The sequence below is a fragment of the Acanthopagrus latus genome, chromosome 13 (assembly GCF_904848185.1).
Source record: "Acanthopagrus latus isolate v.2019 chromosome 13, fAcaLat1.1, whole genome shotgun sequence".
NCBI lineage: Eukaryota > Metazoa > Chordata > Actinopteri > Spariformes > Sparidae > Acanthopagrus > Acanthopagrus latus.
The window spans coordinates 12060517-12088259 of NC_051051.1; the positions used below are offsets into that span (position 1 = coordinate 12060517).

Consider the following 27743-nt stretch of genomic DNA (forward strand, 5'->3'; position numbering starts at 1 on the left):
AAGATTGCTCTGACATGATCTTTGACCACGCATGTTTTAAACAAAGGAACCAATAAAACAAACCTGGTGGGGTGGTTTCTGTGTTTCTGTGTCATCCTCAGGCTCGGGTCCTGGGAGTTTGAGGGTTCTACGCAGTAGCTTGGCTGTTCCTAGGACTGCGCTCCTCTGGACTGAGGCTTCAGATGTTGTTCCTGGGATCTGTTGGCTCTACTCTCCCAGTTTGGGAGTTACTGCCCCGAGTGCCCCCACTACCATGGGGACCATGCTAGCCTTGACCTTCCACATCGGTTCCAGCTGCTCTTTCAACCCTTGGTACCTCTCAAGATTCTCGTGTTCCTTCTTCCTGATGTTGTTTTATTGGTTCCTTTGTTTAAAACAAAGCAAAACAGATCACATCAGGTGCGTGGCATACATGTATAGTCAAATTAAATTAAATACACACCTTTCTTAAACTGCTGTTATAGCACGACCACATATACGAACCAAAAAACAGACTGATAAAAACAAACCACAAAATGCAAGTGACAAATACTGGAGAAATGTGTAAGAACCGCAAAAAGCAAAACAAAACAAAACTTACTGAGCAAATTAAGATTGCTGACCACTCACAATCAAATTACACACTGGGGGGAAAGGTTCCTTACAATATATTACATAGGATGACTTTTAAATGACAGAACAACAAAGCAGCACAAGAGTCTTTAAGGTGAGGCGATACAATCATCTCAGTTTATAGCTGGAGGCATCAGATTCAGCCCTTTTTTCTTTTTACCATATTTTTTTTTAAAAATCTAATAATATGACAACAGGGCAGTTACCCTCAGTGAGACTACTTGGAAATTAGACTTGGAATTAGACGCAACATTTTAAAAATATCCATCAGCTGTGTCGTCACAGGACCACATAACTTCTGCGTTCTGCTTCTATTACACACTTAACTTGGTTATGCACACGCATACACATAAAAGGGTGTGAGTTGTGCCACAAAGTTGCTTTCCACAATCCTTTTGAGTCCTGCAGATCAGCAAAAGCTGCACTGACTTTAATCCTGATCTGTGCTGATCTGAGAGCGGCTGCACGTCCGAAGAGGCTTTTCTATCTGTCTCTGTCCTCTGCATGGAGGTCAGAGATTATCTACACAACAGATAGATAAAAGTAAACATTACCTGATATGCATGAGCTTCAGTGATTGTGGAGACATTTATTGTCTTGTTGCCCCAGTTTCATCATGACATCCTCCGGGCAAGGCATGTTTATCTGCCAGAACTGTTACACACAGAGGTAGATTCAAGCAGAGCTGTTAAAGGTACACAAAAGCGACTTGAGTGAAAGTGAAGATATTGTGTTAACATGTTGTTATGGTTAAACTAAAAGTCACCCATATGAGTAGTACTTGAATAAAAGTCTTAAAGCTTCTGATATTTTATGTACTCACATATCAGAGACAATATTCTGTCAGTAAATGTAAACAATAATACTAATAATAATAATAATAATAATAATAATGATAATAATAATAATAATAATAATAATAATAATAATAATAATAATAATGATGATAAATGAATTTAAGTAAATTACATATACTTACATGAATATTATGCACACGATGGGATGACTTGATCTTCCCTGGCCAATGATCAGTCAGATTTAATACGGAGAGGAAAGTTGGGGGGGCACAATCATTATTATTTTATGTTGTTATTGACAGGCATTGTTTACGGCCTGATATGAAGGAGAATTATCCGGATAGGGAGGCGCGTTCCGTGCTGTAAGCCATGCAGGCTGATGTAGACATCCAGAGCAAATGAGTCAACCGCCTCCTGACAAACCGGGCCTGAACACAGATGCCTTGGCCACAAAATTCAAACTGGCTGGTTCTGCCGTGAAACCGCAGCCGTGAGCGTTCACATTTTTGTGGGTATAAAAGTGAACAGCGAGGAAAGAAGTCCTGCTCTCTGTAGCAGATGGACAGGCTGCTGTAATTCACAACTGGGTAAAGTGTCACTTCATCAAACAGCTTTACGTGGCATGAAAGCACGAGAAAACTCTCATTGGTGTGTAACATTTACTGAAGGAAGTGGTGGTGCATCCAGGTTGTCGTGCAGGAGTATAAAGTCTGAGTAATGTTTGTTTACTAAGGAGAGAACGGGGTGTTGATATGAAAGACAAACGTGCAGCACAATCACGTGTCACATAAATCACTGGTGGTTCTAATTAGGAGCTGTACTTTTCCTTCCAGAGTTCAAGAGTCCGCCTGCTGTTGTTTCCAAGCACTAGGCCAAATGTTGCGTTCAGTGGCTCCCCAGAAAATCGTACATTCTAGCATCTAGAACAAACAAGGGTGACTTGTGCCAGCGTGGGACGCTTTTAACTGAGTTCTGGAACATATTGTGAGATGAAGCCGATTCATTAAATCCACATCCATTACCCTTTTTAAAATTTAGGGTGTGTTTTAATCATACCAAAAGTCTGACAAGACATGGTAGACATGTCAGTACTTTTAGTGCAAAGTTGTCTCAGAAGATTTTATTAACCCGGACAACTCTGTTTGAATACGAGAGTGCTTGAGACTTATAAAAGTCAACTTAATGCGTTTGACAAAAACATCTCAGGTCAGACACGCCCAAGGCAAAATGAGCAATGGTCAGTGGAGTGGATTTTACATGGATAATCAAATGATACCATAAAAAACGATAGACTGTAGCATTTATCTGATTAAAAACAAAACATTTTTCAGGCTGTATGATATATGAGTGGAAGGTTTGTTGTTGTTTTATTTTTACAAGACATTGCAATAAATATTTGATGTGTTTCTGAAATGCCTTATCTTTAAATTCACCCTGCACACATAATGCTCATCACCTTTAATGTCATTAGAAGACTAAAACCATCTAAAAAAAAAAAAAGAAAGAAAGAAAGAAAAGAAAAAAGAAAAAAATATTGTTATTGTAGATCTATGACCTTCCACACACAGACACACAAACACACACACACACACAGAGTAATAAGATTGCTCTGACATGATCTTTGATTGGATAGCTGAGAAGTCATGTGATTTTCATAACAACACATCACATCTTGTGGTGACCTATTTCCATGTGTTCACGGAGAGCTACTACACCCACATTAGGCTTTTTAGTCAGGTTTAGCATTAGCATTTTAGCATGAGCTAGCTGCTTTTAAAATGTGTTTGACTTTCTCATGTATTTTGTTCGGTAATTGTTTGTTCATAATTGTGTTTACTACAGAGCTGTGTCACACCCGATACGTCTTATCATGAGTACAAAATCAGGAAGTGCGCGCAATTTCAAAATAAAAAAACGAAAGGAAAGCGTATTAAATATTATAAATAGCCCTTTTAAACACATACAAAATTAAAAGAAATAGAACCTTTAAACATACATTAGATATATGAAAAAAGCTAATCGAACCTGACATTAATACATGTAAAATAATAAATATGTGTAAATAATAAAGAAATAATTAAATGTATTATATGTAAATCCACACTTTCTTCCTGTGATCTTCATCTTTACTTCTGTACTTTGTTGTTGTCGATATTATTTTCTCAATGAACTGATTAACTGTTTGGTCAATTATAGGTATTGACTGATGTGATTTTTTTCAAGGCTGATACAGGTATTTATTATTAGACCTCAAGAAGACAAATAACCAGTATTTCAGACTGATATTCATTTAGAGCAGATGAAAGAAAATTAAAATATTGTTGTCAAAATTGAGAACAACCACTGATGAGATGAACCCACGTGCAATGTACTCAAGTAATTGTTTTAAGTACAACTTTCAGGTACTTTACTCGAGTATTTCCTTTTCCCACTTTGTTATACTTTCTCTCCACTACATTTGTTTGGTAAATTTAGCTGCTATTTACTTTGCAGATCCCAACTAATTGTGATGACGGTTAAATGCCAGTGATCATTTTCAAAAAAAAATAGGAGATGTCCTCAAAAATGTTGTCTGTTGTCTGACCAACAGATCACAGCTAATCGATGAATTTTTGATTATACCGCCAAACAAATTACATTCATGGTGACAATATAACCGACAAAATCAGAGGGTGCTTTTTGCTTGATAACTGACTTAAACACAGCCACATAAACCATTTCCGTGGAAGGGATTTAATTTTGTCGAGAGGAGACCGGAAGTCTCATTGTGTTAACGTCTCTAGCTTGACGGGGTCTTGACGCTTATAAAGCTGCAGACTCGAGTCACTCGTCGTGAGCAACAGCAGCAGCAGCAGCAGGAGGTAAAAGTGTCGACATGACGGCGACCAAAGACTCGAGGATAACAGTGACAGAGGTGGAGCGGTTTCTGACGGAACCTCCGGCCGGTTTCTCCGTGGAGGTCCGTGACTCCGAGCGCCGCGTCCACAGCGACCCGGAGCAGAGCCTGGTGCTCATCGATGACTTCCACTCCAGCAAGGGGAAAGTAGTTTTCCAGTGCTCGAGGGGAAGGTGAGGAAAATACCTCCAGATGCAGACATATATTAAATCTGCACAAAAAAATAAAATAAAATAAAATGTAAAATAATAATAATAATAATAACAATAATAATAATAATTAAAAAAAACGTATTCATTTGTCTGACTTTCCCCTCCAGGGACGTCAAAATGCAGAATCTCTGGGAGTACACCAGCATGAGAAAGACTCTGCTGTCCAGGAGGATCTACCTGCTGGTGGCAGCCTGCGAGGAGAACTGTGCACAGACCAACAGAAAGGAGGCCAGTGGAGCCAGAGGTAACTTAAAATGCATCTTCACTACAGGACTTCATGCCCGCATCCAAAAAGGCATTATGTGAGATAAAAGTCAGCATTTTTCACATAATTGTTATTGTGGGAATTTTTTTTTATTTTATGTTATTTTTTTAGTCAAAAGCATTTTTTTTCTTCAACTGTCAGAAATGGGCCCCCATAAACCTGTGTGTAATTACACAGAGAAAAGAGAAAAAAAAGAAGAAAAAGAGACAGTCCTCAAAACAACACACGTCTTTTAAAGTTTGCACTAAGCTGTGTTTTTGACCCAGTGTACTTTACAGCTGCAGGCTGTGTCTCATCCAGTTTGGTGGTGGGTGACTCATGCTTGGTCATTTGCAATGGGTGGAGTAGAAGCGGTACAATGGCAGCCACAGTGCTTGTACCGTATGACGGCATGTTTTCTCTTCTTTGGCCTGTTTCTCATGAGTTATCTCAAATGTTTTATCAGTGCTGCAGCAGTACGTGGTGTCCATCAACGGCAGCGATCCTTTCTTCAAGTGGCAGATGGAGAGAGGACTGGACTGGACCATCTCCTCAATTGTTGGGGAGAGCTACAGGGTGGATGTAAGCAGGTCCTTCTGTCACTTTTAATGTCATACGATGCATTTTTCTCATTATTTGTTGACTGAGAAATTTGTCTTCCCTATGCCAGATTGACTTGACTGAACTGATGGAGAGCTGGGCAGCAAAAAACACCAACATCATAAGCGAGGGATTAACAAAAACCCGGCCTTTATGGAGAGACGCCTCCTTCACCCTCAAATATTACACCGACGCCCTCTTTGACTTCCCACATTGGTTTGACTTCAGCAAAAGACAATTCAAGGTAGGCGTCTCTTCTTCTTCTTGCTGCTGCTTTCAGTTTTTGCGGGGCGTGCACGGGGCAGCTGTCTAACTTGTCTTCTCTGGTCCCCTCTGTTTAAAGCTGAGACCGACATGAGCCAGCCGGAGAGCAGGATGAGTTTATCTGCTCAGTTTTTGACGGAGTCCGCGTCCTCAAGAAGGTTTTCTGGACGGACAGTTGAGTGGCTGTGATGGCAGCCTGCATGCACGGTGAAGGGCCAGCCTGCCTCTTGGGATAACAGGAACTACATTGTAATTGCTGTTTGGGACCAGCGGTTTCTTTGTTTCTCTGCTCAAGGACAAGGACTGATGAGGGAATTTTGAAAGCCATAAAAATCCGGGTCTGAATGGATTGTGTATAAAACATTTGTAATTCATTCACAGCTGTTCTGTGATGGGTTGAATCTGTGTCATTTGTAGACTTTTGTACTTTTTTTTACTTTTTTAACAGAATGTACACACAATAAATGCTGTTTTGCAACAAATAAAAAGACTTCAGTTTCATAAAGTTCTTACCAGTAAAAGGCGAATGTGGAATTTGTGATTTTGAGCCGTACAAAAAGGTTCAGGTTCACACTTTTATTTTGGGGGTCATAGTAGAAAAAGTTTACATACTTTAACTTTCAAAAACCAAATTTTTCTTACATGGTGCACTTCTGCAGCATCCCTTTGCACATTGTGTCTTGAGTGCTTTGCTTTAGCTACAGAGTGAGACATCTCACCCCTGTTCAGTCTTTGGTGAGAGTTGCACATGCACATTACTTTAACGGGGAGGATGCAGCACATCAGAGGCAGAGTAGGGCGGTCAAGCAAGGTAGTGTGATCTAAAATAACACTGTTACAGCAGTAGCAATTTTATCTCTGTTTACTGACTGGAGTATATATATTTTATAATAAATATCTCAAAAAAATTCTGTTACATAGTGACACACATAAGTTAGGGAAGTGAAGGCTCCAACTCCAAACCTGGCATTTCAGGCAGTGCAGCCTGAGAATGTACACGCACAAGAATGCTACATAGCACAAATAAAGGAAAAGCAAAAACCCCCAGAGCATATGACCACTTTAAGGGAGGAGGAGAAGAGCAGATGCAGCGCCGGTGATGGTTTCTACATATTCCTTATAGTCGCTGCCGTAGTAGCGCGTCAGCAGGTAGTTGAAGATGCCCACAACGCACATCAGGAACAGGAAGAAGAGCATGCGTTTTCCAAACAGGTAGCCGGGGGTGCTACAAATTAATTTAAGAAACTGTTAAAATGCTAGCTTGTAAAACCACACTGGAGAGCACTTGTGTTTATTTACCTTTGTGAGGTTTGTCCCATGTACCCAACAAAGTACTTCTGCCTGACGATGAGATAGAGGATCCCAGCAAAGGCGGCAGGAGCTTCAAACAGAAGACAGAAAAATGAGTCTTTTAAGATTTTAAGGCCGGGCAATATATCAATATTACATCAAGATTTGGATATGAGATTATATGTAATCTAAGATTTAGATATTGTTATGTGGTGATGTGGCATAAGGGCTGTCTTTTTCTGGTTTTAAAGGTTGCATTGCCTTCACTCGGTCATTTTATCCATATTACTGATGAGTATCAAAAACTCTCCAGATATTCTGTGAAAGTGCCAATAGTTACCCCTACTATAATAGAAAAAACATGATATTGCAGTATTTGGTCAAAAAAATGTTTTGACTGTTTGAGTGACTGTTTTAAAAGTTCATGCACTATCTGAAATGTTTTACACGACACAAAGGCACACATTTAGGGGGAAAAGTGGCTGTGAAATCACTTGATTATAGAGTATACAATAATACTTAAGACGATAGCGCCTTCTGTGATGCTTCAAACTTCTGAAACTTAAATCCATTTGTTTCGAGAAAATTACTTTTGCGTAACTTGAGTACATTCAATATACTTTAAGACTTTTACTCAAGTACTATTGTATGGGCAACTTTTACCTCTATCAAAGTAATATTTTTTATATTATTATTATTATTTTTTTTTTTTTTTGCTTTCCCAGTCATCTGGGATCGTTTTCCGTTTCAGCAGCTACCACCGACTCAAAGTGAGATCCATGACGAGGGGCTCATTGGTAAATGGGAATCAATGCCTGAAATAGCTAATTCTCCTTAGTGGGAGCAAATCCTGCATTCTTCCACGTACTTTTGACCATTTAGTGTAAATGTTTGTGTATGGGTACAGTTCTGAATTTGCTGCTTCTCAAACAGGTTAAGAAGATGCCTGTACAAAAGAAATGACTCCCAGGAAACAAAATGTGCTTGACCTTTGTGTCCTCGGGTGAGTTTACTCTGTGTGGGCACGTTGAGTCTACACTACAAATCATGTTTGTCTACTTTACAACATCTGACTAATGATTACCTTGACTGAGGCACAGACCGGCACACCACATCACCGCCAGGAAAGTGGGATAAGCGTCCATGCAGTTACGACTGGAATAAACATTGTGTTAATGGCACCAATGAAGTCATCTGCTATCACAAAATGAAGAAATCTGTTGCAGACGGATACCAAGCCCCCCCCTTTTTTTTTTTTTTTCTTTTTTAATGGCTGGTAGGAAATGTGTTGAAAATTGCAGAGCAGAAGTGAGTGCGACACGTAAAAGATCCACAGGATGCATGAGCTACAAAAACAAGCGCGTCTCTCTGTGTGTTGGTGGAACAGGAAGCCAGGAAAAACTGACTTAGCCACTCTTAGTGGCAGCGCACACTGGCTGGTGCAATCAATTGCAACAGTCAGTGCCGTGTGTTAGACAGAAACATGTCTCTCAGAGCAGTGGTTCTCAACCTGTTGGTCGGGGCCCAACTACGGAGATAACCAGGAGGGGTCACGGGCTGATTTGTTATCAAAAATGTTGTGTTGTATTCATGTATTTTTTTTTTCTTCATTTTTGTCACATTTCTGCAATTTTCTTGTGAAAATATGCTCGTAGCCCTAGTTCAAACGAACTTGGGGGAGACTGAAAAGGGTCACTCATCAACTCAAGGCCACACTACAGCGTTGGGCTCTGAGTTGGAATCACAAAAAGACTTGCAGGACCACAATAAACCACTGCTTTAAAACAAACAAAATGTAACTTGAGCTAACAGTTTAATATTAACGCTTAATATATTAAACCATCAGCATTTGATTCCCTGGAAATGTCACTCAAGAATCAACTATCTTTCCTCAGGAAGTTACATTTTGCCTCCGCAATATACTTTTGAGACAAACTGTACAATGGTTTTCAAAATCCTCGCTTCACCTACACAAGAGGATGTTGCACAGATATTTCCTTTCAGAAAAAAACAAGGAAGTCAATTGTTGCTCGTGGACTAGAGCAACCAAGGCTAAACTGTTATGTCCGTTACAAGACCTTCATTTTGAGCTTTAGCCTGGTTTCCAAATGCATGTCTAAGCGTGAAGCACTATTAGTTGTGCTGCTGCAACTTACTACTTTTTTGACTGTTTTTCTGATTAACCAGTTAATCGTGTTGTCTGTAAGATGTCAGACTAAGAGTGTCCAAGTCCAAGTTGCCACATTCATTTTGTCACTTTTTTTTTTTTGTTAATTGTAAGACAAAACACTGTCAGAGCCAGGACACCTCAGACTAATGTTTTACAAGGGGGCCTATTGCTGTTTTTCCAGGCAGCATTCAAATGAGCTCCGTACCAGCTTAGGCAAATGAGGAATGCCTCTCAGTGTGGGTAGCATTTATATATAGCAAGGTTTATGTGTTTTATATGAGAAAAACAACACAAAATGATTAAAAAGAATTCATGAATTAACAGAAGAAATGCGTATAATATCATGTCAGAGAAGGGGCACTTACTTGGCACAGGCAACCCTTTCAAAAACCGATGTTTTGACATTTTGATTGTTGCATTCTTTCTCCACTTTCAGGGCAAAGAACGCTTGAAACACAGAGATCATTTATGTCACCACACCATACCGAGCGCTGATTTAGAGTTTCAAAAGAAAAAAAACTATGACATGACTGACTATTATTTTAAGCAGATTCTTGCTTTTCCTCACCGTTCTGAAGTACGCTGATGAGGGTGACGATGACCAGCAGGTAGATGTTCTCCACCACTTTGGCGTACATGATGCGAGCTGAAGCAGGAGGCCGATGGGGAGGCTGAGAGAGACGACGTGTCCAGTGCGTCTTTTACGGCCAGATGCACGGCACAAAACCCGATCTGTCTCTTTATGACTTCATGCACACCTCCATCCCACAAACATGTTTTCTGGCTTCCTCTTTATGTAAATGATGCTCTGGCTTAATACAAAGGGACGCAAACAAGAAAGCCCGCTACTTCCTGTGTGTGTGTGTGTGTGTGTGTGTGTGTGTGTGTGTGTGTGTGTGTGTGTGTGTTTGGGTGCACACACACACACGTCAAAAATTTACATCATGTTACGGGTTATCTGCTGTTCATCAGCCCTAGAAGCTGGTCAGAGGGGCCTTTACGGACTGTTTCTTGCAAATGAATGCATGGGAAATCTATATTTATATGACAGGACGTGCCAGAGATGAGTTCAGGTGTTGTCATCCAAAGGTTCCTGGCACTAGTAATTACACCTGTGTTCATCCCTCTATGACAAGTCAAAGTGTCTGCTGCAATGGTGAAAGGTTTTGAGCGTATAAGCACAGTAAGATCTCGCTGTTGGCCTACCCACAGTCAAATAGCACCGGCATGTGCTTTTGAATGGTAATGCAGCTTCCTCTCTTGTTTTTTTTCCCCCTCCTTCAGTGACTGTGGAATTTTACTGGAATTTGACCACAAGATAATCCAGACAGATGCGGCACATAGAAATCGCAAAATGTACTTAACTTTTTCCCTATTGATGGAATGAATTCAAGCAAGAACACCACCAACTCCCCGAACCTGTACACTGAGCAGTATGAAGTGCCCAAAAGTCACACTGGAGGAAACTCAATAACACAAAAAGCACCCGAGTAAAAGTCTTAAAGTATCTGATATGTGCTTAAGTATCATGAATAATTTTCTAGCAAAAAATGAACTTAAGTATGGAATGTACAAGTCCAAGTAAATTATACATATACATGCATTTTTAGTATTGCATTGCAATAGTCGACGTTAACGTCCTGGCCAATTAGAAGAAAAATGTGTTAATTTAACTAATTACCCGAGTGAATGTAGTTAGTTACATTCCATCACTGCCAAATGGTATAGTTACTAAGTGAATACGCTGCATAATTAATGTCGGCAGGCTACACGATAGATCATGTTGTCGCTTGAAAATCAGTGACGCCGACCACCATGAACGCGTCCCATATGGTCTAGCGGTTAGGATTCCTGGTTTTCACCCAGGCGGCCCGGGTTCGACTCCCGGTATGGGAACGTCCCTTTTTCTAGTCTTTAAAATACCACCAATATTGCCATGAAGCATTGTGAACGGTATTTATACAGCATGTGCGTATCTTATTGTTGGTTGCTTATTTTGATCTAACACACTGGTGGCCACTTTCACACATCGGCCACTAGGTGTCTCATGGTCGCCTGTATACACGGGTAACTTGATCCATGACGGCAAAATGAATTGAGGATGTGTATGGTTAAGGAAGACAGGTCAAACTACTATAGTAGTTGTGCTGCATGTGATGTTAATTTTGTTTAAAGACACAAAATGAGGAGATAATTCGGACTAAATGCAGGCTGTCAAATTAGGAGACAATACCCTTTTGTTTGCCATGCTGTGAAAACAACTACCAAACACCTGACAATTACACCAACACTGCATACTATTCTGAAAACAATAATTTATGGGTCCTACTTTGGGAGACGTGTTTGCCTTCCAACTATGGAAATGGAGACCGACTTTTTTCATTCAGAGTGTTCATCTTTAAGTTACATATGTCATAAAAAACAGTCCTGCTAAAAAGTAAGCTACAGTCTGGCTGGTCAGTACTTGCTTGAGTTGGTACCTCATTATTGTGACTCACTGACAACTAGGTACCTGAATGAATTCAAAAAAGTCATCACAGGGACAGATATATATAAAAAAAGTGATCATTTTATTTTGTTTTTTTAAATCCCCTATGGGAGGATTGCTGAGGCCTTATCATATCATAAACCTTATTTTGGCAAAACTGCAAACTAATTTCTCATAAATTTCACAGAAATTCAAACATTTGTACAGCGACAACTAGTCAGTATTTATGACAAAAATAGTGACTTGTCAAAATAACAAAACAGATTAAACAAACAGCTTTGACTGTCAACACTATGGCTTCATACAACCCAGTGACATCCTATATAAGTGCCAAACTTGCAGAAAAAAGTTCAAGATACAGTCTGCAGACGTTACCCAAGGTTCAACATACTGTCTGCTTGACTGCACATACATAAGCTTTAATAACTCATCTAAATTGATCGCTTAACTACTTTAAACTTGCAAATTAATTCGAAACAGGCTGCTTTGGGATGACATTGTTAGATAAGGTGAAAACGAATTTTGCATAATTTTCTCATGATGCCAAGTCGAGGTTATCGGTGCTTCAAGCTTCCAGACAACATCCACCCCCACAATTTCATATCAAAAGTTCACTTAGTGCGTCCGTCTCCATCTCAGACGGCCTCTCAGCCGCAGCCTGCAAGAGGAAGTCCTCCAGGAAGTTTTCGTTGTGGGGTTCATTCAGACAAGTGTTCACCTGCGAGGCAGCACTTGCCGCGCCGTCCAACTGGTCGCCTCCATCTTGCCCGCTGGCGAGCATCTCGAGGAAGCCGGTGCTGTCGGGGGAAAGGTTGCTGGCGGTGGTTGCCGGTGACAGCAGGTCCGAAAGGAAGTCGTCGCAGATGGAGCCGTCGTAAGTGCTGGAGGTGACAGTGCTAGGAGAGCCCAGGTCAGTGCTGTCGGGTCGAAGGCCTGCTCCACCCTGTTGACCCAACATTTTATTCAGCTTATCGAGCTTCCTTTTCTTCGCTTTCAGCTTCTTCATCAGCTTGTACCTGAGGGCTTCAGTGGTGCCGGCACCTGGAGGAACCTTTGACAATCGGCTGCTGCTTTTGTTTAAGGAGGATAATTCAGGCAGCCCCTTTGCTTGAGGCAACGAAAGTGATGTACCTGACACCACTGTAGTGTTCTGGTTGGAAGTTATGTGTTGAGACAGCTTTGAGTTGCCAGTGATGAGTGCAGGGGGCGGGAGCAGCAGGCCCGGGGTGTATGAGCTCTTTGCGCCGAACCCGTCGTACATTTCTGCAGCTTTCAGGGGGAGACCGTCGTTATCCTCCGTCTTGAGCTGTGGTTTAGGGAAGAGTCCACCGGAAATCTGCTGCCTTCTCACAGGGTTGGGCGTGGAGTGAGAAGGTGGTGTGGGCTTCACTTGTGTGGCTCGGGTGGGGGCAGGTTTATCTGTCGGCTTGGGAACTGGGTTTAGTGGGTGTTTGCCTAGCAGGAAGGACCAGCGGCTACTCTGCAGCGGCACTGGCTGTGTTATGGGATTTTCCTGGCTAGTGGGTATGAGTGGGGCGTCAGTAGAAGACACAGGGGACACTCGCTGTGTAGTTTCAACGGGTGGTGTGGCATCCTGAGCAGCAGTGGGAGCAGGTTTGTTACTGGGCTCTGCTGATGCAGGTGGTGAAATATGAGGAGCTGCTTTGGTCAAGGCTGCCTTTTTACCCGTTTGTCTGCCAACGGTTTTCCCTCTGCCAACTCCTCTCCCTCTACCTCTACCTCGTCCACCAGGAACAAATGTGGGGTCACTAGACGAGTCATTGTCACTTCCAGATGAGTTGGAGGTGATGGGGGGCTCAACGTCAGGACCAGGAGACTTTTCAATACCCGTTACAGTGGAGGAGCTATCCGGTGTGGAGTCAATGATTTCACACCTGCTCGGAGCACTCAAATCCTCAATTTGTCCGGGCTGCGTTTCTGAATCAACCTCCACCAGTGTGAGTGTAATGATGTCATTATGTGTGAGGCCCTCGAAGGTGTCGAGCAGCGTTGTGGAACCTATTGATGTATCAACACCGGCTGTGACTGTTGTGTCTATGATGTTACTGCTGTCTTCGGATGCCGAGAGAGCGCAGACGATGTCGGTGTCGTTGTGAGGCAAGAAAGTAGAGTGATCCAAAGTGTCATCACATGGCTCATCCACTGTCGAGTCACCTGGACTGGGGTTCATCTTATTTTCAGGAGGAGGAGCTTCAACAAAAGTGCTGGATGGAGAACAGGCTGGAGGCTCTTTGTCCTCCTCCGCCTCCCAGAAGACAACGTGGATCTGCTCAGCAGGGATTGGGAGATTCTGATGGGTCTTACAGTCTGGATGTTTCAAGTCGTCATATTCCAGCCAGGATCCTGTGGGGAGCAGGTACAACGCACGGTTACACACAAAAACAACATGAAAAACAGCACATGAAGCATGGTTTATATGATATTTGTAATGGAAAGCCAACTACCAGTCAGAGTTGATGAATTATTGAATCAACCTTAATTATCACCCAATGATTTTATATGACAAAGGCCTAATAATAACAACATTAAAAGGAAGAATAAAAACAGCTTTGTTTAACTGAGAAAATCCATCACTTAGACTAATCATCTCTTTTACATGAGCATCTTAGCTAAGATAACAGTACATAGGAGAATATAATTGCAAAACATAATGCAGTACTAAGCCAAAAAAATCTGGAAAGGTAAAACCATAGTCATCAAGGTACAGATACATTTTCATAAATGAAACAAGCTGCTGTTTCCTGTATATTAACATTGCTTGAATTGTCCAGCAGAATGTGCTGTTGGCAAAATACAGCACGGAGGAATAAAAATTCATGTGACTCAACTATTTGCTCCAGTGGTTGTGTGTTAATATAGCCAGTGGTTTAATACAATAAACACGTTCTTTGACTTTAGCCTTCCATTTTCAAATACTGCAACACATAACTGCCTGCAAACCAGGCAAGTCATTGGCAAAAGTATTGCTTACCTGTCACATTAAATTAATTATATTGTACACATCTCATATGCTCTCACTATTGAGATACATTATACACTGCCCCTCCTTTTTAATAAAATAATTAGCAACCTATGATAATACAATAATAAATATAAGCAACCTATACCAGCAAAAAGAAGATGTGGCAAATGAAACACATCCTTTATACAAATAGAAGTATGGATACTTAAAAAAAAGACTCTACCTAAAGAAGAAGTACTGATTCAGTGCCAAGTAAAAGTAAGAAAGTTAAGGATCTGAAATTTTAAAAGTAAGAAGAATCTTGCTGAAAGTCATTTCTACTGGCCATTTCTGTGCAAAGTTAACTGAAGCTCAAATCATATTAATACAACACAACTCAAACACTAATAGACGGCAGAATCAGTAGGATTTGTCTGAGATCTTTCTAAACGCACCAGAAAAAGTTACCTTTTAGCATTTTAAGTTGGAATAGCATAAATAATCTACAATTCTCCTTAAACTAATTAAAACTAAAGTAACTAGCCTGTTTTGTAGATTTAAGATGTAAAAAGCGCATCTGACATCACAGACATCTGTGTTAAAATGCAGTGAGGAAAAGTAAAGATTTTATACAGTAACGAAGTATGTGTACTTTGTTACCGCCCACCTCTATCAAAGAGTAATGAACATTTAAAGAATCAGTATTAAAAACTTACCATCACAATTACGAATCCAGGTGACAAAGTGCTTCAGCTGCAGGTTGTACTGTATGACAGTGGTGATGGAGAAGCGTTTCCCCTTGAAGGTGAATGTGTAGATTCTGACGTCATTGTCAGGAAGCCCCTCTACAAAGTGCAGCATAAACACTGGAGCCAGTCTAGACAAAACACAATGCAAAAGTCTGGTTATTTGGATCAAAAAGTGTACCCTGTGGTAGGACTAAGCCAAAGTTTACAACTCCTGCTAATACAAAGATATGTGTTCTATTATAACCATACTCTATATTTAATTGTGGGCAGTGGGGTTGTGCCGATGGAAGATGACATCATACTCTGCCATCCTAACATCACCAGAGAGGCATTGTTATTTGCATATTCTTAGTTTAGCTTCCTCGTTATAGCAAGTCTGCTAGCTTTGATTCAAGCTGTAGAGAGTGAACAGCTAAATCAAGGACATGTGTTGCAGAGACACTTTTAAGCCCTGCGCGAGGATGTATGTCCGACACATGCCTGGCAGGGATGTGAGCGCTGATCTGCCTGTTCCCCCTTCGCTGGTGACAGGCGACAGTTTTCTTGGCAGGGTGAGAGAGATGGAGCTTGCTGTCAAAGCGACAGCGGGAAGCAGCAGTGACTGAAGAGGTAAACTTCCAGCAACTCTGAGGACACACTATGTCAAATACAGAAACGCACTGTAGAGCCCCTGAAAACCCCTTAAAAACAATGTCATGGTCGTTCACGATGTTTCACGGTGTACATCATCATATTCCAATTTGGCATCAACCCTTGCAGACATTGAAACGACCAGGTAATCATTACCAAACACTCACATTTATCTTAAATGTCAACCAGTTACCGCCACTTTAAGACGCAGTGTTCTTTGGCTCTACATCAGTAGGCAGTTAGTTAGTTAATGTGTGCTGTGGAGGTGTTTCTGTTATGCTGCTGGCCTTGGAAATGAATGTTTGCACTTTCATATCAAACAACTGGACTGATGGATGAATGGTTGATCCTGTATGTCAAAAGTACATTTGTGACAATCTATTGATTAAAAGCTCTTAAAAGCTTATGTTGGTGGTTGATTTTCCGGCCTCAGCTGGACAATTGAGTTACATCGTTATGTGGCACGTTTTATAAAAAACACCCCAAGACACTGACAGATTTTACGAATTTGCTGTGGAAGCACGAACCTGATGAGAGCCAAGCTGAGCGTGACTTCTGCCTAATAACAATTGCTTATTACATTAGCCATTTTCACCTGAAACTAACATCTACAGCCGTAAAAAATAATTGTTACAGCAAGCCCAGCTAATCAGCCAAAATATGAGGAGGCGCTGTCAACTCTGCCGTCAAGCTCTGAGACGTGTGTGCAGCAGCCAATAAATGCCTCATCTTAAAACTGCCATGTGAAAACAATATTATTGTAGATTACAATTGTGTAAAGCACTGCAGATTGATAAATGGTTTGTTTTTGTAATCTTTATGTATTGCAAGAAAGAAGAAGAAACAGCTGTTATTTTGTCCAGTGCTGTAGTCTGATTGTTGGAAGGACTTTCTGAATATAAGCGGAATTTAAAATGATGAAAAAGTAGCCACGTGAGGTAATATACATCATTGAGGATGCATTTGAATTGCTGACAGCTGGATCATAATCGAGTTGTGAGGCCAGTGAAGATTCACACCTCTAGCTAAAAGGCTATCTGTTGCTCGCATAAAAATCAATTTACCCTCTGTGTTCAAACAACTACTGTACTGTTTGATAATGGAATTGGTGGTTAGATTTGACTATATTCACACCACTACAATACATGGAGTCAAACTTCGATATCAAATTCAGAAAGGCTAGTACTCACAGTAAAACCTCTGTTAATATTCAGCAGTTTTAAGATTAAAAGGTGGACACATTTGATTCTTACCTCTCCAGCATCATGGTCCTCCTCTCATTCTTCTTACAGCACACATTGCATGGAGCTGTGTGAACGGCATGAAGAGGGCGCCAATCAGGGGAAATATTTGTGAAGGTAGGGAGAGTCTTCATTTTCCTGACAATCAAATCACACAATACGTTTAGGTTTTGCACATTTTCACAAGAGATGAGCATGCTCGACGGGTGAAAGAAACTGTGTGTCACCAGTGGCCTGGTTCTCATTTAATAACTTGGTCAACTGATCCTAATAGACAGAAGACAACGTTATCTTAAAATGTTTAGCCCCTTTATCAATTAGTCTGATCATAATCATATTGGCACATACTGGACAACATATATGCTTATGTCAATATATCTGTGATCGCTCAATATCTGCTGATGGTATTGGGAACTTTCCTGTTTTGTCCATAATTGAAAGACATTCACTTTACTGTCACCGAGGAGTTAACAAACCAGAAGCTCTAATCAATGATTTTTAAATAATGTTCTTAAGTACTCAAACTGATTGATTGAATATCAAAAATGTCAAAACCTATTGATTAATCTTTGCAGCTTTACCCTCAAGTTTGATCAAAATAACTGGCAAAATCCTTTAGTTGCGGTCTTACACCTGATTCTCATAAAATCTTTCATTCTCAACACCACAATGATTTTAAATGATTTTAAAATCATATTGCCAATTGAAGACAGTGCACCCTGAAGAGATTGTTCTACTACTAGCACAAAGTGCAGATAAAATCTGCTTTAAAATGGCTTTACTGGACATGTTTTATTCTCCATCAAACATTCTGCTAATTACCAAAACGTAATGAACTGAGAGTGTTAAGTCATTACTAGATATCAATCAACAATCCACTGTTCACAGTCACTTGTGAATAAATGGGCCAGTGTGCTAAGAGATTAAAGAAGAAAGCCTCTATTATAAGGATTTTACACCAACTTGTCGTCAATGATTCATTACTTTAGGTGCTTCCTTTTCTCTCTCCAAACAAACCCGTGGGGGAGTGCTCCCAACATGATTTTTTTTATCTGTGATTTCCAGAATGCAAAAAACACTTTTTTTTTTTTTTTTTAAGTCATGCGTCTGTCATCTACCTTTCTTCTGAGGCAGCTTTGCATTCTCTGCACTTGAACACCCAGTGAAAAGTCGACTGGAAGAGAGGCTCCACCCAGGAGTCCATCGTCAGCAGAAGCGGCAAGGCAAACACTGGAGTTTCCCTCTGACCTGGAAAACCACAAACATGCAGCAGTTAGAGCATTGTCACAGGTACAAGTGCCGACAGAAGCTGCAGTCAGCCTTCTTCATGAACCAGGTAATTTAAAAGATTTAATCTGTGGGTGAGATGGGGACAACATTTCAGAGTTTGCATGTGTTCACGCACCTGAGGATAAATCTCACTTGTGCCTAAACTGTATTTGCACTGCTCCTGCTCGATACTAAGTTTACAAAGAGACAGCCACGCACAACGTAAAGATTTGGCTTCAACAAAACAAGCAAAATCTGCGTGTCCAGACTCGTCAATTTCTGTTATGAAACACAAAGATTAACTCTTGCTTTGGAAACTAAACCACGATTCATGACTCAGTACAACTGCAGGAGAAATGCCAAATTTCTAAAAGCATAATATATCAAAACATTTAAGCACTTTAGCCATTTGCAGCCCTATTAACATTGTGTATATGCTGTGTGATTACTTTCTGCAAAAAAAAAAAAAAACATGCCATAAAAAACAATGACTACTCCTTTAAATACTTCTTTTTGTAACTGATCTCCAAGCCTAAATGAAATCTAATATTCATGGAGCAAAGGCTTGAGGGGATCTCAGAGCATTGTGTTGTTCAGTTTGAAAAACATTCATTCAGACATCTCTCCTTCGCTCAAAGTAGCTGAGCAGTGTGTGTGTATTGTTCCTGAACACTTGTTTTCTATCCGTGCTGGTGGCGTCAGAAATAGAGTTTAAATTCTTTATATCTATTAACTTCATGACAGCTGTATGGGACAGTCTGCTCTTACAAGGTTATCTAATCAAGGTCACCTGAACAATGTCAAATTTTAATATTTACCTTTATGTTGTTTAAGGGCAAGAGGAGACTTAATTAAAATTATATTCTTTATCTCTATATCCGTTCTCCTTTTCCCATTCTCCCTTTTAAACGTCTGAGATTTAACAGGATGTCCCTTTCACACCCAATCTCGATACTATCACCTGTTCACCTACGAAATGTTCCAAACAGGTGTTTTAGAGCGTTCCACAACTTCCCCAGTCTGCTGTTCCAACAAGCTTGAAACAAGATGCTGGCATCAAACTCAGAATTAACATAGTATTTATAAAAATCAATAAAGTTGATGAGGTAAAACATGAAACATATTGTCTTTGTACTGCTTTTCACAGAATACAAGGATTAACAAATGATCACCTTTGGTTGTATTCATGTTTTATACATCGTTCCAACTTCTTTTGGGTTCAGGTCTGTATACGACAAACTGTGTTATCTCCTGACACTACTTTTTGGCTGCCTTTATCCAGATTTTTTACGATCATTGATCAGTCATTGTTAAACATGAAAAGCTGCATCTACATCAGTTCAATTACTCTTTTAGGGAGTGCTGGATCTGAAAGAACATTAAGTGCCAACGGGCCAGACATTGACATTGCCCATGTATGACCTGTAAATCTTGGAATTGAAATGTACTTTTAACTTTTCATTTTGTTTTCTCCTCTTTGCCCACTGGTCTTCACAATTGATAAACATTATGTATACAAAAGCACAGAAAAATAATTATGCACCTTTTCAGTCTTAGAATAGGGTTGATTCTCGTCTGTTCTCTCTCCTTAAACAACCTGGGTTAAAACTTTATAATGAACTAGGAGTATTTTTGTGCTTTGCAACAGATATAAATAATGAATGGGCTAACATGTGTGCTAACAAGAAGGCCGCATTTGGCACATGGGCCCCCAACTGAATAAGTCTGATCTACTGTATAGACGTCTTGTATTGCACCTAGACAATGTGGGTCAATGGACACAGACAAATTGAATTTATTTTAGTTTCAGTCTAATTCCGGGAGTGTCTTCAGTGTCTGTGCTTACCCAGTTTGCAGTGCAACTTGGGCTGCAGTAGTTTGAAGACTGACATCCTGAGGTTCTCTAGGTCTGCACTGGCCTTTTGCAGCACATGATTTGGCACCCTCACAACACCATCTAGACAGAGACAACATCAGATAAGTGAGCCGCACACAAAAAGCATTTTACTTTAATAATGAAAAGATTATTCACCGCTAAATTAACTAAAACTGCTTTTAGACAACAGGATCTGCAAATGTCCGTTGATGGCACTGTTATATTCACAGTCAGAGGGAAATAAGATTTGTGCAAGTCCACATTTATTTTAATTTCATGCCAACAAACAAAAACAGATTTATCTCAATTATCTCTTGTGGTATTCAGCAATGCAGACTTTCAGTTCAATGCTGGACTTGATGTATCCACCTCTCAAACATCGGCCACCACCTCAATACAATGGTGGTATGTCATATTGCTGTTGTGTTTTTCAGCATTTCACATTTCAATGTTTGCAACACTACAAACAAGGTTTTCCAGTTTCTAACAGTCAGAAAGTTTGTGTCTTTCTCTGTAGGGTTGGTACTGCTTTGAAAGGTATTATTTTATTTTGCTGCGTATGTAGAGTTGCAACAATAAGCCAATTAGTCGACTGAAAGAAAAATAACCAAACTATTTTGATAAAGGATTAATAGTTCATAATTTTTCAAGCAAAAAAATGTCAAGCCTTTGCCTGTTTCTGAGTGTTAAATTTAAGCATTTGCTGTTGTTCTTTGTCATTTATGCGAGTGAATGAGGGGCCTTTGGGTTTTGGGAAGTCGGTTGGACAAAATAAGCAATTTCAAGATGTCACTTTGGGCTCTGCGAAATTGTGATAAGCATTCTTTTCAATTTTTATTTTACATTTTATGGACTAAATGGTTAACTGTGAAGATAATCATCAGATTAAGTGATAATGAACATATGTCCTGTATTTATTCATATGTAGGTATTTAGCTCTTCAATGTGTACATTACAGTACATATAATAATAATAATAATAATAATAATAATAATAATAATAATAATAATAATAATACACTACCCACTCATAAAAAGGAAGGAATATGAAGGATGAAGGATATCTAGCCCTTTCAGGAAAGTTATGTTTTGAAAATGGCTATAATGGGTTTTCCCTTTAACATCTTTGTCATGCTCCAGCTAGCTGTGAACAAATTTGCACTTTCTCATGGTTGGGCTGCAGCTGCAGATACATCTTAATCCCTCTGAAGAACTGAAAACAATCGTGACTGTGACCAAAACAATCGGCACAGCAGATACAGAAAGTATGAAACCATACATGAGTCTATGCTTTCAGTGAAGTAAGCAGTTTAAGATTGGTGTATTTTTACAAACAAGAACATGAGTAAAGACAAAATTTAATAATACAAATGCTCTATTGATTTTAGATGCAGTACGTTAAAATAAAGATGCCACACACAGTTTATTAAATGTTTAACCTACCTCTGCCAGGCTGTTGATGGGCTTGTATGGTCGCACAAACATCTTCATATCCTCTCATCAGCTGCCAGACAGATGACTGCTGAGGCTCATCATTAGGTTTACACTTCCTCAAGCTCTTACAGTTTACCAGAGCGACAAGCAGCGAGTCCAGCCAACACAGGTTGTTGCTGTTTCTCCAGAAAGGCTGATTTGAAACAGGCACAAGCTCTTCCAACTCTGTTTTAGTGGAACAGGACAAATTCTCCTTTTCTGATTTAATGCCTAGTGTGCCCATACAGGTGCTGACGTCTGCAGCCTGTGATATCCGATCAGTCCTTGCTGTGTGATCATTGTGCTGAGGTGAAGGAGTATTGACTTCAGCTGAATAAATGTCTTCATTTGTGGATATGGTCGGACTGGAGTCTAGACAGCAGCGTCTCAAGTCTTCCACTATCACAGATACACCAAAAGAACCACGGTGAGGAGAGAGTGCAGGCTCACCCCCATCAGAGCACTGAGGGTGTCCAGCTGCGATCGAGTGTGAAGGAAGAGCAGAACCATCTGTAGGAGCAGCATTCTCTTGTTCCTTGTCCAAAATATAATCCTCATTTTGTGGCCAGTCCCATCCTGTTGTCTCTGCAACTAGAGAGTCCCTTGGGTATCCATTTACCTTTTCACCATCTGTCTTGGGTCCTGCATGTTGGCCATTACTGACAATGTTTACAGCGCCAGGATCTGCTTGGCTGATAAGTGTGTCAGTAGTACAATGGAATCCAAGACTGTCAACTTCACTTGATCGCAGACGTTTGTGTGCAGGTGTGATAGACACTTCCTTTTCCGGTGCAGAGGCATTTTTTCTTTTGTTCCTAACAGTTGGCTGCACAGGTTCCAAGCTAGCCAAAACATCCTCCAAGGACCGGCTGACCAGAGGGAAAAGGCACTATGTGGGAATGGATACAGAAAGGTTTACACGACAGCTGTCACATTTTGATCCCCTTTTCATCGTACTTATGTATAGATTAAACATGTTCATTTTAATCCTCAAGCTCTCTCTTCATCTCTACATCTCACTGGTATTTTTCATTTAATCTGGCCGAGCTAAACTAAACCCCGGAGGGCCTACAGTGCATCTCACTGCACATTGTATAGTATGCTGTGTGTACGTGACAACTGGATGCTTTCTGTCACAGCACTACTGGGACTTACCTGTGGGTTTGTGCAGAGGGCGATTGACTCCTGGAGGTTGATGCGGTAAGAGCGCAGAGCATATGTCAAGCCCTTCGAAGTACACCAGGGACAATACTCCAGTGAAGCAGCTCTTTCCTGAACCTTTAGAAACAACATGGTAAAAAAAACAATATGGTGTTAATAAAGACCAAATACCTTCAAGAAAAACAGATGAGTTGTTTCATTGTTTCCAATTCAAACCTAAGATGTCGAACAATTTTAAAGAACATGCAAATATTTACTTTTAGAACTTTGTGCACATTCAACTTTTAGCTTGCACAGATTTATTTTACCGTATTCACTGCTACATATCAGCCTTTCTAAAAATTCTTCCAATCAAATTGTAATACTTATGTGTACATATGCATTAGATGGAACAAGAGAAAGTTGTGAAGATTTTGATTTGTTTACCTTGCAGATGTAGAGCATACAAGTAAGAGTAAAATCTGCTGCGTTTTTAGTTCAGTTTAGTGAGGCTGAATGGCACAGGTGAAGTGGAACTGTAGCAGAATCAGTAAGTGTCAAATACAAACAAAAGTACATGACATCTAACAGTAAGCAGTTAATAGTGAATCATTATTTTCTTTCAGACAGATATGTAAGATAAACGTGTAGTACAGTTTCAATTTCTTTGATTTCACACACCATTACCAGCTTCAAACCATAACACTTTCGCCTTTTACTACCAAAGATTTCCATTTTGTTTTCTTTTGTTGAATTTGGATTGGCACTGCCCAGTCACAGTTCTTTTTTCGAATTCAATTCAGCTTTGCGCAAGTGACAACAGTGAAAGGAGAACAAGAGCTCTACTGACTTTTCCCAAATACCCCGCCAGTGGTGAGGCCAAAACCTCCAAACCAGTGTCTTCACCAGTCATGGGCAAACCGCTCCTGATCTTCTGGTCCATTGCTGTCCGGTGCCATTCAGAAAATATTACCATGTCACTGCAACCTAGTTCACCACTGAAGGAGCTGAGGAGAAAAATAGAGCAGCACAGAAGGCATTTTACTCAATGTGTACAAAGTTATGAAGATATATGGAAATACACTCCACTTAACAGCTGATACTTAGACAGTGACAATTTGCATATCAAGGATTTGCGTATTTTGTTTATGCATTGATAAATTATAAATTATTATTATTAAATTATTATTATTATGTGCCCTATGTAGTTTGGGAAAAGAAATTTAAAAACTCTTTAAAGTAATATTTACATTATCAATATGGTAATAATTAAGGGTGCGACAACTAGTCGATTAGTTGAAAAATAGTCCACTACTAAGTTCGTCAATGAACAATTTAGCAGTCGACTAGTCGTTAGAGAAGTAATCACGTGTGTATCCCACGGTGTGAAATGCCACGCTAAACAAAGTTTCACCGTGGCCAATTGAACCAGCTCAGAGTGATACATCAGATTTTTCCCAACTCCTTGATGCACTGACAGCACATGTGCATCTGTGACTTGGATCAGGAGCAACATGGAAGCGGCTAAAGTGAAAGGAAAATGAGGGTCTCTTTTGTGCATTCCCACAACATCCACCCCAGGAGAGCAAATCTTCTCTGCAGCTGGGAATACATGCTCTCAGGAGAGAGCTAGCCTCACTCGAGTCCACTTGGAGGTAGTGATTTTCCTCAGTATGAATAAACTGTGATTGGCCTGTCGCTTCATTAAGTAGCATTTTGCAATTCTTGAGTCTTTTGTTAAAGGAAAAAAAAGTTTATTTTACTGCTGCTGCCACATAAATATAATAAATAAGAGCCATTATTTTTTGTGCAATTCATAATCTGAAATGTTGACTAGTCGTTACAGTAGTCGACGACTGGTCAACTATCAAAATAGTTGCAGCCCTAGAAATGATATCAACTAAGAAATTTTTATTTTTCCATGATTGTATGAACAAACCGTCAACAGAGGAGAATGACATCCCAAGAATACTGCTTTAAGATAGAAGGGTGGCAGGGTCCTGCAACTTAAAACAAAGTACAATGGTGATGTACTTAAATTACTTTATAGTTTATTCTAGCCTAAAAATAAATAAATACACAAACAGTGAGTTTATCGAGTTTGTTTGGACATGAAAAGCAAATCGATTAAGAAATTATAGGATATTTTAATCTAATTAATAAAATGCTTGGGTTTGTAAGCTATACAAGTCAGTCTGCAGTTGTATACAACTGTGGTCCAAATGTATGTACATGTATAGTGACATGAATGATTGAATGTGTTAGCAATGCTCTCTAATTACAAGGTTTACACACAGTTGTTTGCTCTACGGGCACACACGCGGTGCCCCCAGGCCAGCTTCAGTTTACTCTGCCACCTGGGCTGAAGGACAGGAGTCTGGGCACATGACTATTAAACACAGCACTCGAAATTGTTCATAGTACAGAAACACAACGTTTTGTCTTACAATTAGCGTTACATATAAAGTGTGAGACACTGGTAGTTACGAGTATAGTAAAAAGCTGATAAACACTGATATCATGTCAGACAATAACGCAGATACACTCAAATTCATTCATGTAAATGTAAAAATGTATAATAAAGATGAATAAATTCCCATGTGGCTACTGTTAGTGAAGACGTACTGGTTTCAATGACTTATTTTTAAACCAAAACTATTCACAAGCATACATGAACTAACTAATCTATCAGCCCCGGCACCTTGCGGCTAGCATGCTAACATATTAGCCTAAAGCCGGGGGAAAAAATCTGCTCGCTATCGGGTCTATTTTCAGCCCTCGTGAATAAAAAAATATATACATACCAATACCAAATTTAAATTAGATTTTATATTACGATGGTGGTCGGCGAAATCCACCCACAAAGTGCAGTTTTTATTCATCCAAAGTGTCCATGTGCACCCTTCTGCCAGTTCGTGTCAAAAACGTTGTCTTTCCGCTGGACGGCGGTTGTGCAGCGGCCTTTGTCTTCCCCCGTTGACGGACAATGGTTCCGCTGGACCCCACTCGGTAGTTCAAGTGAACTGCAGCATCCTGTGTTCAAGTTACTGTTCGTGTTCGTACTGTAGGTTTTTCCGGCACTGCCCATGAATGCCCAGCGCTTACCAAAGTAAGTATATGAACGCGTTAAAATAATCTATCTTCTTGGATTGAACTAGGATCCACACTAGCTGTTGCAGAACATCGCCGGGCTACTCTTCCAGGGTTCCACACAAACATAAAAACACGACCCCAGAAGAGACACCAAAAGAATAACCAACACCATTCTTCCTTGCAAACACATTATATTTTTCGACAATATATATCATACATAGTATATATATTAATATACTGTAAATTATTGGATAAGGACCATGTACTCGTATTTTTTATCATGCATTTTACAATTCTATCATTGATAAAATGCAAAAGACCTAAGCTTTTAAAATTGTTCTAGTATGGAGAGTCATCATTTGGAGAAACTTTGCATGCTCTGTGTTGTTATTAGTATTAATTATGTGATTATCTTTATTATGTGTTATTATAAATAGTACTTTTATTGATTGACCACTTTAATTGTGGTTTAAACAGTTGTGTGTGTGTGTATATATATATATATATATATATATATATATATATATATACACACACACACACACACACACACACATACATATGTTTTATGACAAGGCTGATTATTTATTTATTTATTTATTTATTTATTCCTGTTTTTACCCTTCTGTGTGTGGCTTCTTGAGAAGTAGAAGGGTGGAGTTGGTTGGATGGGGGGTGGGAAGGGAGTTACATATGTCCCTAATACAGCCCAGCTCTTACACCTCCTGTTCTTGTTCACCCCCCCGGCCGACACTCACACACACACACACACAATCACAGTCATGCAAACACAGATCCCCCTCCACCCAATCCCGCCTCTTGCATGTGCCCTCCTCTTTAAGCCCCTCCTGTATCTGCTGCTCTCCTGTCCTCTATTTTCCTCTTGATGACAAAATGAATTTGCATATTTTTCCCAGGGAGCGCTCATTAGAATGCATAAACCGGCCGCCTCCTAGCCTCATGAGCAGGCTATAGCTTTCTGCCGTGGCATCTCCTGATGCAAAATGAGACACCGACAGGCAGCATCACAGGCAGACATGTGGCCTGAGTCTGGGCTGTGATTGGCATTTGGAATCAGTTCACCCTTCCCATTCTTAATTCAAGGATAAGAATAAACTCTGTCAGCCATTTTTCTTTGTTACTATATTAGCTGCTAAGCAGAGGCATTTTTATTAGAAACCCAGTCCCTCATTAACTCCATAGAAACAACTCATCATTTCTAAAGCTTATATGATTATAATACTATCGTCAGTGGGCATGGTACTATATCTCACAAATGATAATGAACATGGACATTTTCCTTTCTCTCTCTCTTTTTTTTTTTTTTGGCAAACCACCCCACCCCACAGCCATGTTTAATAACAGAAAAGCCTTCAAAGCCAGATGATTTCATTAGCTTCACTTTGGGTAAAGTAACATGGTTAACCTGAGGAAGGCCCCTTTCACAGCCTGGAAGTATTTTCCTGAAATTTTAGCAGACTGACCATCACAATGGACACCCAATTCTCTATCGCCTGAAAATTTTGTCTGTAGGTGGCGCTAGTGTGCTCAGCTCAAGAGGTCACAATAATCTGAATTCTACCTATAGGATATTTACATAAATCCAGATGAAAACATACCTATGCACAACTGGTCTAAGTCATAGCCTCTACTTGTGTTCAGTTACACAAGTTCTAAGGATGTGCAGTGCCTGTGTGCCACTGCTCAGGTGACACCATAAAGATACAGTTAATGGGAG

General features: G+C 40.0%; 3 protein-coding genes and 1 non-coding gene across 6 annotated transcripts; 2 read left to right on the forward strand and 2 right to left on the reverse strand.

The window, feature by feature from the left end:
• The first annotated feature begins 4224 nt into the window (after positions 1-4224).
• LOC119031855 (mesenteric estrogen-dependent adipogenesis protein-like) lies at positions 4225-6112 on the forward strand. The gene is made up of 5 exons (XM_037120612.1): positions 4225-4478; positions 4625-4761; positions 5228-5343; positions 5432-5605; positions 5705-6112. The coding sequence occupies exons 1-5, from the start codon at positions 4285-4287 to the stop codon at positions 5717-5719; spliced, it is 636 nt and encodes a 211-aa protein (XP_036976507.1). The 5' UTR covers positions 4225-4284; the 3' UTR covers positions 5720-6112.
• A 74-nt stretch (positions 6113-6186) lies between these two features.
• Positions 6187-10659, reverse strand: LOC119031856 (arachidonate 5-lipoxygenase-activating protein). The gene is made up of 5 exons (XM_037120613.1): positions 9654-10659; positions 9451-9532; positions 8000-8070; positions 6925-7006; positions 6187-6850 (listed from the first exon to the last, which is right to left on the reverse strand). Exons 1-5 carry the CDS (start codon positions 9721-9723, stop codon positions 6688-6690), a joined length of 468 nt encoding a protein of 155 aa, XP_036976508.1. The 5' UTR covers positions 9724-10659; the 3' UTR covers positions 6187-6687.
• A 250-nt stretch (positions 10660-10909) lies between these two features.
• Positions 10910-10981, forward strand: trnae-uuc. The gene has a single exon. It is a non-coding gene; the product is annotated as a tRNA-Glu (tRNA).
• Positions 10982-11632: 651 nt separating this feature from the next.
• uspl1 (ubiquitin specific peptidase like 1) lies at positions 11633-25882 on the reverse strand. 3 transcript variants are annotated; one of them, XM_037119350.1, is made up of 9 exons: positions 25717-25882; positions 23763-23919; positions 22928-23050; positions 21743-22661; positions 20271-20381; positions 18274-18403; positions 17168-17293; positions 15252-15412; positions 11633-13937 (listed from the first exon to the last, which is right to left on the reverse strand). In XM_037119350.1, exons 2-9 carry the CDS (start codon positions 23886-23888, stop codon positions 12172-12174), a joined length of 3462 nt encoding a protein of 1153 aa, XP_036975245.1. In that variant the 5' UTR covers positions 23889-23919; positions 25717-25882; the 3' UTR covers positions 11633-12171. The 3 variants fall into 3 exon arrangements, with proteins under 3 accessions (XP_036975245.1, XP_036975246.1, XP_036975247.1); XM_037119351.1 differs by lacking the exon at positions 25717-25882 and adding an exon at positions 24852-25171; XM_037119352.1 differs by lacking the exon at positions 25717-25882 and having other exon boundaries at positions 23360-23905.
• Positions 25883-27743: the final 1861 nt, after the last annotated feature.